We start from the raw sequence: 16278 nt of genomic DNA on the forward strand, positions 1-16278 counted from the left end.
ACGTCACTACAAGAAAATAAAGTATTGATAGCAAAATAGTATAGCGTTCAATGTCTTTTTGCTATGATTGGCATATCCTTCAGTTTAAGATAGCGTTTGTATTTTACAAACGCTATGTTTAGTTGGTCATATCTTAATTTTAAAAATGCTTTTAGAATTATAAAAAACATAGCTCTGATACGTTTTGAAACGTTATGCAATGTTGAGACGGATAAAATAATTTATTTGCCCTTAAATATACTTAGTGAATAAAAGAAGCGGCTACCAATTTTTATTCTCCCTCGGTCCCTCCCACTCTCGTTTACTCTCCCTCTCCATTGTTTCATTTCTCAAACTTTTTTTTCACTCTGATACTCATCGAAATACCTTGCTCTTTCTTCACCAATTCGCCAAATTCAGAACTAGGGTTCTTCTTCTACGAAATCCTTAACCCAGATTCAAAACGAGATGAATCATCTTCTTCTTCCCCCTTTTACTCTCCGTTACGAACCCTAGCCACCGTCGAAGCAAGCGAGACATGGACGCACTCAAGATATAGTAGAGTAGAATGCGCTATATCTGCGCCCATGATAATAGGTCGATGGCTTCCGATAGCGGTTTTTTGTGGTGCTATATTTTGTTTACATATTATAACGTGTTTTATTATGCAATGTAATATTATATAATAGAGAGAAGGTATTGGGATCTCATGTGACTAAAGAAGCAGACCAAAGGCTAAGAATCAACAATTGAGGAATCTTCATACAATCCGCGTCTCCATAAACATTTAATTTTCTTTGTTATATGTAATTACACATTACAAACATCAAATGGAATTCTTATATCTTTCCTTGATAGATCCTTCGAGAATTTTTTAAGTAAGGGTTTTTAGTAATAAAACCCCTCAACTAAAGATAAATAGTAAGAAAACCCCTCCATTATATATTTAGTGGAAAAACCCCTCAACTTTGAATATGTTCATGCAAATTCCCCTCTGTCTACAGTGTCGTAAAAATTGGACGGACTACAGTTCAAATTAAAACGTAACATTTTTCAGAATTTCTCCTAATTGACTTCTACACCACACAAACTTCAGAGAATCTTACTATGATAAATTATGGTTCATCAATTTAGATTTTTCACTTTGAGAACTTTAGAGATTAGGTTTGAGGATTTATAATCAGATAGAAGAAGATTTTGTTGTTTTTGTTTACAATTCATGTTGTTTAAGTGTATATATGTCGTTTTTCAGTTTCAATTTAACTGTAACCCGTCTAATTTTTACGATAATGGAGACGAAGGGAAATTTTCATGAACATATTTAAAGTTGAGGAGTTTTTGCACTAAATATATAGTTGAGGGGTTTTTTTACGATTCATCTTTAGTTGAGGGGTTTTATTACTAAAAACCCTTTAAGTAATCAACGTTTGTACTGTGTTTCCATGTTCGTTGCTTTCTTTGTCCTTTGTGCAGTAACAATCATCTCTCTCTGTTTTTGACTTGTTTATTGTTCTTGTCACTAAACTTGTAGCTTTTACTGCAATTTTTTATGAGTAAATCAAATGTAAGAGAAACTCATAGCATTATAACCTTCACGTTAGATCACAGTTTCCACAAGTCATATAATAGCTGAAAGCAAGCACAGACAAAAATAAGATCTTCTTAGCAAGTTCTTGAGCTTTATGCAGCCAGCCCCGGCTCAATATATTTGAGAGCCTTAGGGCAAAAAAAATTTTTTTGGCCTATTATTATATACAAAGAGAAAATTTATTTAATTTTTAAAATTTTTGCGGAGTTTTTATAGTAAAAATTGTTATTTTAAAAATTTTGGGCCTTTTTATACATTTCCTTATAAATAATTAGACCTCTTAAAATATAATTCTCATATTAATAATATTTTTAAAAAATATTTGGGCCTTTTTTATATGTAATTTTTTTTATAAAAAAAAAAAGCCCCGGGCCGTCGCACCTCTGCCCTACCCATCTGAGCCGGGGCTGTATGCAGCATCCTCTCTTTCTTGATCTAACACTTCTCTAGTTTGAGAAGAAGATGAAACAGCAGCTGCATTAGCCTTTGAATACAAACCCAGCTTCTCCTCTAGTTTCTTCCACTCGGTTACTAAACGCGGAGGGAATTTCTTCTTCACAGTCCTAGCCACTCCTCTTGCGTCTTCCATTCTGTTATTCTTCACCAATCCTTCAGTCAAATGCTTACAAGTTTTGAAATCCGGAATCTTGTGCACTATAGCACTCTTCTTGAACACCGTTAAACCTTGATCATACAACCCATTTATACACAGACGAAATATCAATGTCCTGAACGTCGCTGCGTTTGGTTGCTCAAGCCCTTCATACACTTTCTTGGCTTCACCCATCATTCCTTTCACGCAGTACGCAGTCATAAGATAGTTATAGCTAACCGTATCAGGTTTCAATCCTACACTACTCATTTCTTCCATCAGTTCCTCAACTCTTTCGGGACTTTCCTTCGCAGCATTCATAAGTCTAACATTATAAACCGTGTTATCCAATTCACAACCTTTATTCACCATCTCGGTCCACAAGCTTTCCGCTACATCGACTAAACCATTCTTATACAAAGATCCTAAAATGGTAGTGAAAGCAATGATGGTAACTTCCACACCCTTAACCTCCATATCTCTCATAATCTCCATAGCTTTTTCAGGCGAACCAGAGTCACAATATGACTTAATCAACATACCATAAGAGACTTTATCAGGAGTAATATTATTATACCTCTGAGGAATTTCGTCGAACAGTTGGGGGACTCTTTCAAACAAATCAGAATGAAGACAAGCAGCGAGTAAGGCATTGAAGGAAACAACGGTTCTTGGTGTCCCGATCTGATCCATCTCCTCGAACATCTTCATAGCATGATCAAACATTGAAGCTCGTCCATAAGATCTGATAAGTGTAGAGAGAAAAGTCTCTGTTTTGATCTTTGGGTTGTTTTTGTGAGACTCAATTAGAGCTTCTATGTCAGAGAAGCGTTGAGATTTAGCGAGGCGTTGGACTGTGAGCTCCATAGCGTAGCGAGAGGAGAGTGGAGATGAGGAATTGTTGGAGACGGATTTGTAAATCGCTAAGGCTTTGTCTGGATCGTGGACTTTGCGGAGTTTGGATTTAGCTTTGGAGATAGTGATTGCGCCGGAAGAAACATTGGTTGCAGCGGCGGTGGAGAAGCGGCGGAGGAAGCGGAGACAGAAATGAGACGGCGTCATTGCAAACGTCGGTAAATTGAAATGGTTTTTTAGGGTTTAAGACAAAGAAATGGTTTTTGATAGCGGGACTACATAAATTTTAAAAATAAAAAATCGGTTAAAAAGTTCTAAGAAATTTAAATCCTAACTAAAGTATAATTTGGTGAAAACCCCTTAGCCCATTGGTCGAATATTTTGAGTCTCAAATACTACGATTTATTAACAAATTTACAGATTAATGGAGACAAATGTACAGAGATCTCCATCGATGTACAATTGAAGCAGCTAGCCGTGATTATACGAAGAAAGTAAAATAAGTGTCGACAGAAATTGTCAGTGATAGAATCGTTTATGTAACATTTCTCATAATTTGTAATAAATAATAAATATTTAAATACATACGTTAAAAAGAAAAACTATAGTACAATTTGTTACAAAATTCAGAGTTTCAGACTTCAATAATGATTCATATGAATATATTTCTTGTAAATATCTATGTCAAGAAGTCTTAAAATTAACAATTTTTTCATCCAGTCATACTAAATTGCTAAGTGTTTGGATAACCGGTGATTAATAAAAGAATAACAATTCATATATGAAAGCCTATGCCTATATAACCGGCAAGTAAAAGAAGACCTACATAATCTATTGCAGCATCAAATTATAATATGTAGTGAACATTGAATGTGAGGATCACATGAAGGACCAAAACATTGTTTTCTACAACTACTAATCCTCTGCCTATATGTTCATCCATTTGTGCAAAAATGTCTTTTAAGTGTCTATGCAAGAATTTCATAAAAATATTTAAATTCCAATTGGTAACTCACACACTTATTTTTATTTATAATTTTAGTATCTCTCGTTTTAAAACCGATTTTATACCACACAATACATCTCCAATAGAGCTCAACTGCCTCATCCAAAACATCAAACTTTATATAGTAATAAATAGATGCTTAAATTTACAAAAACTAAAAAACGAAAACGAACACTCAAGAAAATTAAAAAAAACGAAAGTTTCTGTGCTTTTAAGACTCGTCAACCATATTTCCCCCGGTAGTGGAGGGTGGTTGTGGCTGCGGTGGCCATCTCCGCTTCTCTTCTTCTTCTTCTTCTCGTTTCCTTCGTTCCTCCTCTGCTCTTTTAGCTGCTTCTTCTTCTCTCTTTCTCTCCTCTTCTCTCCTCATAGCTTCCTCTTCACGTTTCTTCCTCTCCACCTCTTCTCTCTCTTTCCTCTGCCTCTCTTCCTCTCGTCTCTTCGCCATCTCTTCTTCTCTCTTCCTTGCTTCTTCCTCGTGTTTCTTCCTTTCCACTTCCTCTCTTTCTTTCCTCTGCCTCTCTTCCTCTCGTCTCTTTGCCATCTCTTCTTCTCTCTTTCTCTCCTCTTCTCTCTTCCTTGCTTCTTCTTCACGTCTCCTCCTCTCTTGGTCCTCACGTCTCTTCCTCTCAACCTCCTCTCTTTCTTTCCTCCGCCTTTCTTCCTCTCGTTTCTTCGCTATTTCCTCTTCTTTTTCCCTTTCTTCTTCTCTCTTCCTCGCCTCCTTCTCTTCTTCCTCACGTCTTCTCCTCTCTTCTTCTTGCTTCTTAGCTTTCTCTTCCTCTCTCTCCCTTTCTTCTTCTCTCTTTCGTGTCTGTTCTGCTTCCTCCTCACGTCTCTTTCGCTCCTCCTCTTGTCTCTTAGCTTCTTCCTCCTCCCTCTTCCTTTCTTCTTCTCTCTTTCTTGCTTCCTCTTCTTCTTTCCTTCTCCGCTCAGTTTCTTCCTCTTCGCGTCTCCTCTTCTCTTCCTCTCGTCTCTTAGCTTACTCTTCCTCCCTCTTCTGTTCTTCTTCTCTTTTCCTTGCTTCCTCCGCTTTTTTCCGTCTTCGATCAATTTCTTCCTCCTCACGTCTACTCTTATCTTCCTCTCGTCTCTTAGCTTCCTTTTCCTCCCTCTTCCTTTTATATTCTGTTTTCCTTGCTTCCTCCTCTTATTCCCGTTTTCGCTCAATTTCTTCCTCCTCACGTCTCTTCCTCTCTGCAATCTCCCTCATACGCTTTGCAAACTCTCCCTCCGCACATGACGCACACTCAAATATCACACTTTCTTTTTGAGCTTTCAACAATTCCTTAATTGTCTCGTTACTTAAGTTGAAAGACACAGCAAGTACTTCCGGGTCCAATACTTTCAGAACCGAGCTCTGACCTACTAAAAACTGAGGGTGGTTCGTCTTTGAGGAAGTGCTATACCCCATAAATACAAAAGAACTGTTTTCGAAAGACATCTGAGCCATAGGATGAAACTTCGGCACAACAAAAACATCTCCTTCCTCAACCATAAAGCTCTCGCTCTTGCTATTGTTCTTGCAAGAAGACAACGACTGTTGGTTAACCACCCGAATCATGCCTTCCCCTTGTAACACAATCGATATCTCACAAGCACTAGGGTTCCAATGCGGTCCCATCATCGATCCCTACAAAAGTGGATTCACCATTTTTAAAGTCACATCAAGACTAGACAAGGAATCAAGAACCAACGATATATATGGTGTTAGTTTTAAGTGGCTTAACCTTAGTCAGATTAACCATAAAAACCCCAAATCTTGAACCCTTTAAAGCATCCAAATCCTTCTCGTCTACCACTATGCTCCGACCATTGATGTTCTCAAAGTCCGGGTCTTCCTCAAAAACATTGAACGTTCTTGATTTCTTTTTATTAGTATCAACGATTGGTTTCATCGCCAAATGATCAGTGACGTCTTCAGCTCTGACAAAAAGCCTAACGAGCTGTGATTGCCACTTATCCTCCCCCGAGCCTTGTGTTCTGTTTCTCGGCAGAGCATTTACAATCAACGGAGGTTTTGTTGCTTCTCTTATCTTCCTCAAAATATCCTCAGGAACCTTCCATATCGTTAAACCACACACAATGCAATCAGTGAAACAACAACTAGAAATAGAATCATGTACATATATAAATCTTAAAGAAACAGAACGTACCGCAAAAGCTGACCGGAGAGTTCTATCGTCGAAGCCCAATAAAAGGTCTCTAACACTCGAGTAGGCTCCAAGACACGGATCGTTTAAACACTTCCCCACATCGAAGATTACGTAAACCCTAAGTTTGTCTGAATCTTCGTTGCTATGTACATAGAAGACTGTACCGGAACGTAGCCTGTAAACATCTCCTCGTCTTAATTCCAACGTCCTCTCGCTCTCCTCGTCGATCCAATTCAGAATCCCACTCCCTATACACAATCCCATGATGCAATCAGTCAATCACAACACTAATTTTTTTAATAAACCCTAACCATGCACTTAAAACTTAAAAGAATCGAAGGCTCCAATGAAAAAAAAAAATTAATATTAAGCGTGATATAAGGTTTTAGACGAAGAAAATCAAATTATAATGTTCTAATATTATGCTTTGATAGACTTAAATTTACCTTGTTCAACAAAATAAATTTACCTATCAGTGTCAAATAATTTCGGTTTAGTTACGGTTTAAGATTTTTGGTCCCGATAAATAGTTTTAGAAAACACAAAAGTAGATGAGTGTTTTGACGTACCAGTGTGAACAAAGAAAACCATGTCGGAATGGAGAAGAAGAGGAAGCAAGAGTGCGTTTGGCTCCAATGTTATGAACTGAAGATGATACCCATCACCGATCTGGACGGCTGATATTTCTCCATACTCCGTCGCGACGATTGGCGTGCGTTGGTCCTTCTTGACCAGAAGTGGCGATGAAAACGACGAATCAGAGCTCGGAACAACGCCATTTTGGTCCGAAAACGAATCTGTGCAGATGAACAAGGTAACAAGAGAGAGGAAAATGAACAATGGTAGTATCTTAAATCTCATCGTTTGTTGCATACGCTGATACTCAAATGAGAGAAACTTCTAAGCTCTTTTATTAACATAAAGGGAACGATGAGAGGTGGGTCCGTGAATGGAAACGTGTCATGATAAGTGAACACGTGTAACATTACCTTGACACGTGGTGAATTACTTCATGATACTAATCTAATGACAATCGTTGGACAAATATTATAAGTTCGCCTAAAAAAGATAGTTGCATTTGATTGGTAACAAACTTTGTTAAAACAAATCTTAAAATCGTTGAAGGGACAAAAAGCCATTATTTTTGTTTAAATTATCAACTTAAACATTTATCGAATCGTCGATGAAGTGGTATATAAATCATGTTCGTTTCATAATCGCAAGCGGTTTCGATTACGACTGTGTTGATGAAAGAATTGGGCTTTTGGGATACAAGGCCCAATTTAAGAAAGGAAGCCCGCTCCAAAAAAGAGGGGTTTCGGAGAGACCCAGGCCCAGAAATGATAAAGCCCAGGCAATATCACCGCCTCATAGGCCTGCCACGTCGTCATATTCAAGGACAGAACCGGTAAAAACCGTCAGGGTATGCCCTACCCGGTAGGGTTATAAAAGAAGGACAACCAGTCCTGTCACATCCATCGAAAATCACGCTGACACGGCAAGGACACGAAGAGCTCGGCTAGGACACGAAGAACTCGGCTAGGACACGAAGAACTCGGCTAGGACACGAAGAACTCGGCTAGGATACGAAGAGCGATCTCAGTCTAGAAAAGGAAAGCGACCTCAAGCTTCATTCAGCTCGGAATACGACCTACAGTTCGGCCTCATCAACGACCTGAAATCTTTAATCCGAAGTCATTCATTTCGGCTCGCCTAACGCCATTTGTACTCTCGGCTCGAATTGTTTTGGGAGATTCTTTTTACTTCCCTAGAGAAACCCTATTTCGTACTTGTGTGATTCGTGCATCAACAGTTGGCGCACCAGGTAGGGGGATAGCTCAGAGATTTCTCCAGTCAACAAAACGAGCCCGCGATAACACGATGGCAACCGATGGAAACCAGGGAACCAGCACGGGCGTCCGAGACGACAACGCATCCTCCACGGGAGGAGAGACAGTGACGCCGATCCCGCCAAGAGTACTTCCGACAAGGAAGGCTACCCATACCTCGGTAGCTATTCCCGCATCGTTACCTTAGACGCCCGAGGGGCCAGCAGAAGCAGTAAGGAACGAAACGCCCCCGGCACACCAGGAGGAAGGCGAACCGACCTCTCCCAGCAGACGACGTCCAACGAACCTCGAGGAAACCCGTGCAGAATGGTACGCTGCGGTACTAACTCCCGCCGAGCCAAACCGACTGCTCCATAACATCCTCGACCATCTAGGTCGACAGGACGCACGAACAGATGCTCGGTTCGCATCTCTGGCCGCAGCTCAAGCGTTCTCCATGGACGAGATCAACCGTCTGCAAACAAGTCGAAGTGCAAACGCGGTCTACACCCTAAAGCTCCCTGGATGTCCCCAGGCAGCTCAGCCCGTCCAAACCATGGGCAGCACCAATCCGCGAGATACGGAGATCGCCGAACTAAGACGCGCTGTCTTGGAAATGAGCTCGAAAATTCACCGTGCCACTAGCTCGGCTCCGGAACTCGACCGCGTACTCGAGGAAACTCAGCAAACCGCTTTCACCCAAAGAATCACAAGCGTTTCCATCCGCGGATCCAAGAAAATCAAATTGGAAAGGTACAACGGAAAAGGCGACCCTAAGGAATTCCTGCAATCTTTCAGCGTGGCGATTAACCGCGCCGAGCTTACTCCAGAAAACTTCGAGGCAGGGCGGTGCCAGATCTTCATCGAATATCTCACGGGCCCGGCTCTCAACTGGTTCTCCCGCCTAAAGCCAAACACAATTAGCAGCTTCAACCAATTGTCATCGTCTTTCCTAAAGCACTATTCACCTCTTATCGAGAATCAGACGTCCAACGCCGACCTGTGGTCCCTATCGCAAGGCCCCAAGGAGTCACTCCGATCGTTCATCGATCGCTTCAAGGTAGTGGTGACCAAAATCACCATCCCTGACGAAGCCGCGATAGTAGCCCTCCGCAACGCCGTCTGGTACGATTCAAAATACAGGGATGATATCACTCTTCATGCTCCGAACACTCTCGAAGACGCACTGCATAGAGCTTCGCGATATATCGAGCTCGAAGAGGAGCGGCTCGTCCTAGCCAAAAAGCATAACCCGCCCAAAACATCTGTAACTAAGGAGACTGCTTCAGCCATACCTAACGCAGCAAACAACGCTGAGCCAAAACAACATTCCAAAGGTAACATCGGCCAAGCACGACGACCCACGACCTTCGTCGTTAATAGCGAGACACCATCACCAAGGCCGTGGAACAAATACGTAAGAGACACCGATTCCCCGGCACTGACGTCAATATTCTGTGAATACCATAAAAGTAAAGCACACGCCACTGAAGATTGCCGGTATCTGCAAAGTTTACTGATGGCAAGATATAAGAACGGAAGCATCGCGATCGAGTGTGACCGCGCCCAAGGAGGTAAGAATCAAAAACGTAACGAGAGCGCGGCCCGTCAATACCTACAAGACCATGCTAAAACCGAGGAAGTCGAGGATGCAAATGATCCCGCCAAAAGACCTTGGAATGGGAAGGCGCCAGCCGAAGCTCTAGTGGTCGTCAGACAGGTCCGAATGATAATGGGCGGACTGCAAAACTGCAACGATTCTGTTCGGTCAATCAAACAATATCGTAAAAAAGCTGAAATGAAGGAAGTATGGCCGTCCACGAGCGCACCACCAACTACGCCCGTCGACGAACCCATATCGTTTACCCAATCCGACCTGGAGGGCATCGATACTCCGCATAACGATCCTCTCGTCGTCGAACTCATTATCGGCGATAGCCGAGTAACTAGGGTGCTCATCGATACTGGAAGCTCAGTCGACCTCATCTTCAAGGACATTTTGGCTATAATGAACGTCAGCGATCGGCAAATAAAACCCGTATCGCGCCCGTTGACCGGATTCGATGGTGACTTCGTAATGACAATCGGAACGATCAAGTTGCCCGTATTCGTCGGAGGAACGATCTCGTGGGTCAAGTTCGTCGTAATTGACAAGCCCGCAGTTTACAACGTTATTTTAGGGATACCCTGGATACATCAAATGCAGGCGATCCCGTCCACATACCACCAGTGCATCAAGTTCCCAACGCACAACAGAGTGTTCACCTTGAGAGGGAATCAACAGGTCGCAAGAACATGTTTTCTCATCGAACACAAGAACCGCGTCGCTAAGAAGTTATAGCAATTAACGATGCCAGCATCGTCGACCGTCCCGACCCTAAATAAGTCCCTTGAAGAGCCTCAACTGAGCAGGACAGAACAAGTGAATATTGACAAGACGGATAAGACAAGATGCGTCGCAATCGGTGCCGAGATAGTACCATCGGTTAAAGAACCACTCATCGCATTTCTAAAACAGAATTCTAAAACGTTCGCCTGGAGCGTAGACGACATGATAGGCATCGACCCAATGATCGTTACGCACGAGCTTAACGTCGACTCAACCTATAAACCGGTAAAGCAGAAAAGGCGAAAATTGGGACCGGAGCGAGCCATGGCCGTAAATGACGAAGTCGACAAGCTGTTGAAGGCTGGCTCGATAACTGAGGTAAAATATCCGGAATGGCTAGCGAACCCGGTCGTTGTAAAGAAGAAGAACAGCAAATGGCATGTTTGCGTAGACTTTACCGACCTCAATAAGGCGTGCCCAAAAGATAGCTACCCGCTCCCTCACATCGACAGGATAGTCGAAGCGACCGCCGGGAACGAACTCCTGTCCTTCATGGATGCATTCTCGGGATACAATCAAATCCTCATGCACAGAGATGATTGGGAAAAGACCTCGTTCATCACAGACCGAGGAACCTATTGCTACAAGGTGATGCCATTCGGCCTCAAAAACGCCGGTGCGACGTACCAACGTTTGGTAAATAAGATGTTCGCTGATCAGCTTGGACGAACCATCGAAGTTTACATAGACGATATGCTGGTAAAATCTCTAGTAGCAGCTGACCATGTCCGACACCTAAGCCAATGCTTCGACGTGCTGAACGAATACAATATGAAATTAAACCCCGCGAAATGCACGTTCGGCGTAACATCCGGCGAGTTCCTGGGGTACATGGTCACGCAAAGGGGGATCGAGGCTAACCCAAAGCAAATTCGTGCAATCCTCGATCTGCCTTCTCCAAAGAACGCACGCGAGGTGCAGCGACTAACAGGACGGATCGCCGCTCTCAACCGCTTCATCGCCAGATCGACGGACAAGTGCTTACCCTTCTATAACCTCTTAAAAAGGAAGGACAAGTTTGCATGGGATGAGGCGAGCAAAAATGCTTTTAACGAACTCAAACAATACCTCACGACGCCCCCGGTTCTCGCTAAGCCAGAAAACGGTGAAACGCTATTTCTATACATCGCGGTATCAAGCTCGGCCGTGAGCGGTGTGCTTGTTAAAAATGACCGAGGCGACCAGAAGCCGATCTTTTACGTCAGCAAGTCCCTCATCGAAGCCGAGACACGCTATCCCACAATGGAAAAAGCTGCGCTAGCGGTCGTAACATCGGCCAGTAAATTACTTCCCTACTTTCAATCCTACACAATCGCCGTTCTCACAGACCAACCACTACGAACCGCCTTACACAGTCCGAGCCAGTCCGGGAGAATGGCTAAATGGGCAATCGAGCTCAGCGAATACGATATGGACTTCAGAACCCGACTAGCAATGAAATCGCAAGTGTTAGCCGACTTCCTTATTGAACTACCGCTCATTCCGAAAAACCTAAGCGGCAACCCCGAGCCAGGTGACCCTCAGAACGGCGTTAGGACGCTGTACGCCGACGGGTCCTCGTCATCGTATGGCTCTGGAATCGGCATACGACTGGTCTCACCAACCGGGGAAATAATCGAGCAATCGTTTCGTCTGCGCTTCACGGCAACAAATAATGTCTCCGAATATGAAGCACTCATTGCCGGTCTACGTCTCGCTCTAGGAATGAAGATCAAACGAGTCCAAGCATACGTGGACTCACAGCTCGTCGCAAATCAATTTAGCGGTGAATACGAAGCCAAAAACGACACTATGGAGGCGTACCTCAAGGTCGTCAAGAAGTTATCCTCACAGTTTACACATTTCGAACTAACAAAAATCCCGCGAGGAGATAACGCGCCGGCTGACGCTCTCGCCGCATTAGCATCGACGTCGGACCCCGACCTACGACGTGTTATCCCGGTGGAAAGCGTAGACCGACCAAGCATCGAAGCAATCGATATTGTCAATTTCGTCGGAACAAATCACGATCCAGACGCAGCCGACCCAACCGACTGGCGGGTCGAAATACGCGATTTCCTCACCGACGGAACGGTCCCAACAGATAAATGGGCAGCACGTCGATTACGCATCAAAGCCGCAAAGTACACGACCTTGGAAAATTGCCTCCTAAAGCTCAGCGCAACCGGAGCATGGCTGAACTGCTTACACGGCGAGGATATCGCAGAAATAATGAAGGAAACACACATGGGGGCCGGCAGCAACCACTCCGGCGGACGAGCTCTCGCATTACAAATCAAAAAGCTAGGGTTCTATTGGCCGACCATGATATCGGACTGTAAGGACTTCGCGGCTAAGTGCGACCAATGTCAAAGACACGCACCCTCGATTCATTGACCAACCGAACTACTCAAGGTCGGTGCGGCACCATATCCGTTCATGAGGTGGGCCATGGATATCGTCGGCCCGCTACCGGCCTCCAGATAAAAACCGTTCATTCTAGTCATGACGGATTACTTTACTAAATGGGTGGAAGCCGAATCGTACGCGGCAATACGAGCCAAGGATGTCCAGAACTTCGTTTGGAAATATATAATATGCCGACACGGCCTTCCATACGAAATCATCACCGATAATGGCTCGCAATTTATCTCGCTGACATTCGAGAATTTCTGTGCGAGCTGGAAAATTCGTCTAAACAAGTCCACACCGAGATACCCGCAAGGCAACGGACAAGCCGAAGCCGGCCTCAAAAAATGCCTCGACGACAAAAAGGGAGTATGGGCAGACGAACTAGACGGAGTACTTTGGGCGTACCGAACTACACCCCGCAGCGCCACCACGCAAACACCATTTGCGCTAGCTTACGGCATGGAAGCAATGGCTCCAGCCAAGGTCGGATACTCAAGTCTTCGGCGTTCTATGATGGCAGTCCATCCCGACCTCAACGACCAGATGATGCTTGACAGACTCGACGAACTTGAGGAAATGCGCAACACCGCACTATGCCGAGTTCAAAACTACCAGCTTGCTGCCGCCCGATACTACAACAAGAAAGTACACAACCGCCACTTCGACGTCGGCGACCTGTACTCAGGAAAGTCTTCGAAAATACAGCTGAACTCAGCGCCGGCAAACTAGGAGCAAACTGTGAAGGGCCGTACCAAGTCTCGAAGATAGTTCGCCCCGGCGACTACGAACTCCTCACCATGAGCGGCACCGAAGTCCCACGAACTTGGAACTCCATGCACCTCAAGCGATACTACTACTGACGACCTCACTCTCCTTATATATGTAAAAAAAAAAAAAAAAAAAAAAAAAAAAAAAAAAGGTAGCTCGGTCTTACCGATGCCTCTCTATGTAATGTGAACTACGAACGGCTTGATCTCTCCGATAAAACGACAACAACTTAAAAAAAAATGACCTCGCGGTCAGCCTTCGATATCAATGTCATCCCCGTCTTGGACAACCTGAGCTAACGGAGTAGCCACCCGTGGAGCCTCCTGGCCGTCGCCAGTCCGCTCAGCGCCTGTGGCCTCGGTCTCAAGACCACCCCCATCCTGAAGTTCGGCCCCGGTCTCACGAGCTTCAACTACGACCTCCTGCTAAGTATCCTGATCAACGGCATCTTCTTCGACCTCGTCATCTCCGACGAAGTCCTTACCACTGGCAGCCGAGGCGGCATACTGAAGGTTCTCAGTAACCTTGTTCCGGTCCGCAAAGAGGGTATAGGCGTCAAAATCGCCATCCTGAAGTTCAGTCATGTTGAAGGCCGCAAGATCAGCTCTGTACTGCGCCACGTCGGCCTCAACCCTGGAGAGCGTTTCCTCTGACTTAATGACGACCTTGCCGTCTTCCACTAGAGCTTTCAGAAAACCGAGATTCCCGACTGCCTGGTTATAAAGCAGAAGAGTGGGCTGCGCGGCACCGGTATCCTCAACATGAGCCTGTAGACGGGTGAGACGAGCCTGAAACAGCCGGGCCATCTTCGCAAGAGCTTTACCTCTACAGTACTCGCCGTACTCAGCACGACGTTCTCGCAGTCTGGCTTTTTCGGAACGGAGGATCACAGCGAGCTTGTCATACCGAGCCTTCTCTGCCTCCACTTCGGTGCTCAAACGGTCCCTCTCCGCAATCAGCCCATTCCGGTGATGATCGAGAAGGTTGACTTTCTCCCTAAGCTTCACCGCCTCGTCCTTAACAACACCCAACTCTCGCGAGACCTGATCTACCCGCTCCTTCTCCGTAGCAATGGCAGCCTGATAATCACTCGAATTTGGGTTCTCGGTCGAAAGCCGACGAACTCGGAGCTCGTAGAGATGAACCATGCGGTTCACCGCGAAAGTTGCCTGATAAAAAATATATATATAAACAATCGACCGAGGAAGGGTAACAAAAATATATATATACATATATATATATATATATATATATATATATATATATATAATAATAGTAATAACCTCGCATGATTTCCTGGCCGCCTCGGTATACGCATCCCGCTCCCGAAGATCCTCAATTAGAGGGAACGAGCCGGGGCCGTGACCCATCTCGCAGAATAAAGCCGCACAGGCGTCCGCATTAGATGTAAAGGGAACATCCCTAACAACATAGCGATACGACCACCGGTGGTCGGCGACCCGGGGCCTCTTTTGGGCAATCGGACGAGCTCCCGTCTCAGCCGGCCTCTTCCTGCTCAGAGGCTCGACTGAGCCACTCCGGGCTCCTACGGCTCGGAGATCATCACCTGGGGGAAGGATCGCAACTCGGTCGCCCCCACCAGCCTGCTGAGTTAAACGAGCTGCGAGCATCTCGTTCTTCTTTACCCTCTCGGAGTTAGGGCTCAACGGTCGAGAACTTCCGGCCTGGAAGGCTTGACGCCCTCCCTGATCTAAGAGACTCTTCTTCAGGGCCTCCCTCATTTGTCGCTCCTCTGAACGAGATGGCTTTGCCACGAGAGTCTCCGTGGCCGGCCTCTTCTCCTTGTAACGACTGGCGTAATCCGGGACCACACTCAGGTCGAACTTACCCATTGCTTTACGACCTAAAATCAGAAAAAATATGAGCCAAGGGAACAAAAACCCGCAGAGGCGAACGACATATGCGTTACCTGGTTTTTGAGGAGCAGAAACTTTGGAACTTTGACGAATAGGCCCTCGACGAGAATAACCTTGGCGACCACGTGAAGGATTCTGAGAGGGGCGGCGAGCAACTTTGTTAGTGGATGGCCAGATATACGTACCTTCAGCGCGAATCTTTTCGAGATCCTTCTTGAGCTGCTCTGAAAATGGATCAAATATCGTCGGGAAACGAGCTACATAAAAAAAAAAAGAGAAGACATAAGAAAATCGAAAGCAACAAAAGAAGAAGTGTGAGGGCGGAAGACGAGCTCAAGCTACCGGGTGAAATTTTCAACCCTATATAGATGGGAATCCTAACGTCCTCAACAGATTCTGCAGAAATCCTAACAAAGAAACCGCCGACCAGTCGTTAGTTTTGCTCTTGGCCTCGTCGACAAGCTTAGGAGTCGTGGATGACTGAACGTAGTGTAAGCCCGGCTTTTTCTTGCTGAGGCTCTTAATCTTGGTCACCTCCTCGTAATGAGATGAACGGACAACCACGCCGCACCTATTCGCCAGCCGAACCAGGCCTATCGCATTCCGGATGGCAGCAACAGAGAGCTGAGAAAGAGCCATCTCCCGCCTCGCTACATACTCAAGCAGGAAGCTCGGAATCGGAAATGTAAGATCGCACTCCGTAAAGAACTCTCATAGACACAAAGGAAGCCGTCTGGAGCGGACCAAGTCGCTCAGATAGGGTCGGGACACGAAGCCCCTACCTCTGACCCGGGAGGGTAGCAACAAGCTGACGCTGCCGTCTCCCCTCCCCTTCATCCTGTTTTTTT

At 45.0% G+C, this 16278-nt stretch overlaps 2 protein-coding genes across 2 annotated transcripts; both read right to left on the reverse strand.

Moving 5' to 3' along the window:
* Positions 1-1529: 1529 nt before the first annotated feature.
* Positions 1530-3358, reverse strand: LOC9322246 (pentatricopeptide repeat-containing protein At2g18520, mitochondrial). Its single transcript, XM_021030430.1, has 2 exons — positions 1986-3358; positions 1530-1668 (listed from the first exon to the last, which is right to left on the reverse strand). Exons 1-2 carry the CDS (start codon positions 3219-3221, stop codon positions 1660-1662), a joined length of 1245 nt encoding a protein of 414 aa, XP_020886089.1. The 5' UTR covers positions 3222-3358; the 3' UTR covers positions 1530-1659.
* An 833-nt stretch (positions 3359-4191) lies between these two features.
* LOC9322247 (vicilin-like seed storage protein At2g18540) lies at positions 4192-7064 on the reverse strand. The gene is given in 6 exon segments (XM_021030666.1): positions 4192-4572; positions 4615-4965; positions 5095-5653; positions 5751-6080; positions 6177-6420; positions 6742-7064. Coding segments are annotated over 6 exon segments (2133 nt in total). The 5' UTR covers positions 7050-7064; the 3' UTR covers positions 4192-4231.
* Positions 7065-16278: the final 9214 nt, after the last annotated feature.

This window comes from Arabidopsis lyrata, assembly GCF_000004255.2.
Source record: "Arabidopsis lyrata subsp. lyrata unplaced genomic scaffold ARALYscaffold_3, whole genome shotgun sequence".
In the NCBI taxonomy this organism is placed as follows: Eukaryota; Viridiplantae; Streptophyta; class Magnoliopsida; order Brassicales; family Brassicaceae; genus Arabidopsis; species Arabidopsis lyrata.

What these genes read in the sequence shown, in the direction of transcription:
- LOC9322246 (XM_021030430.1), bottom strand. Translation starts at nt 3,221, where the DNA reads ATGACGCCGTCTCATTTCTGTCTCCGCTTCCTCCGCCGCTTCTCCACC.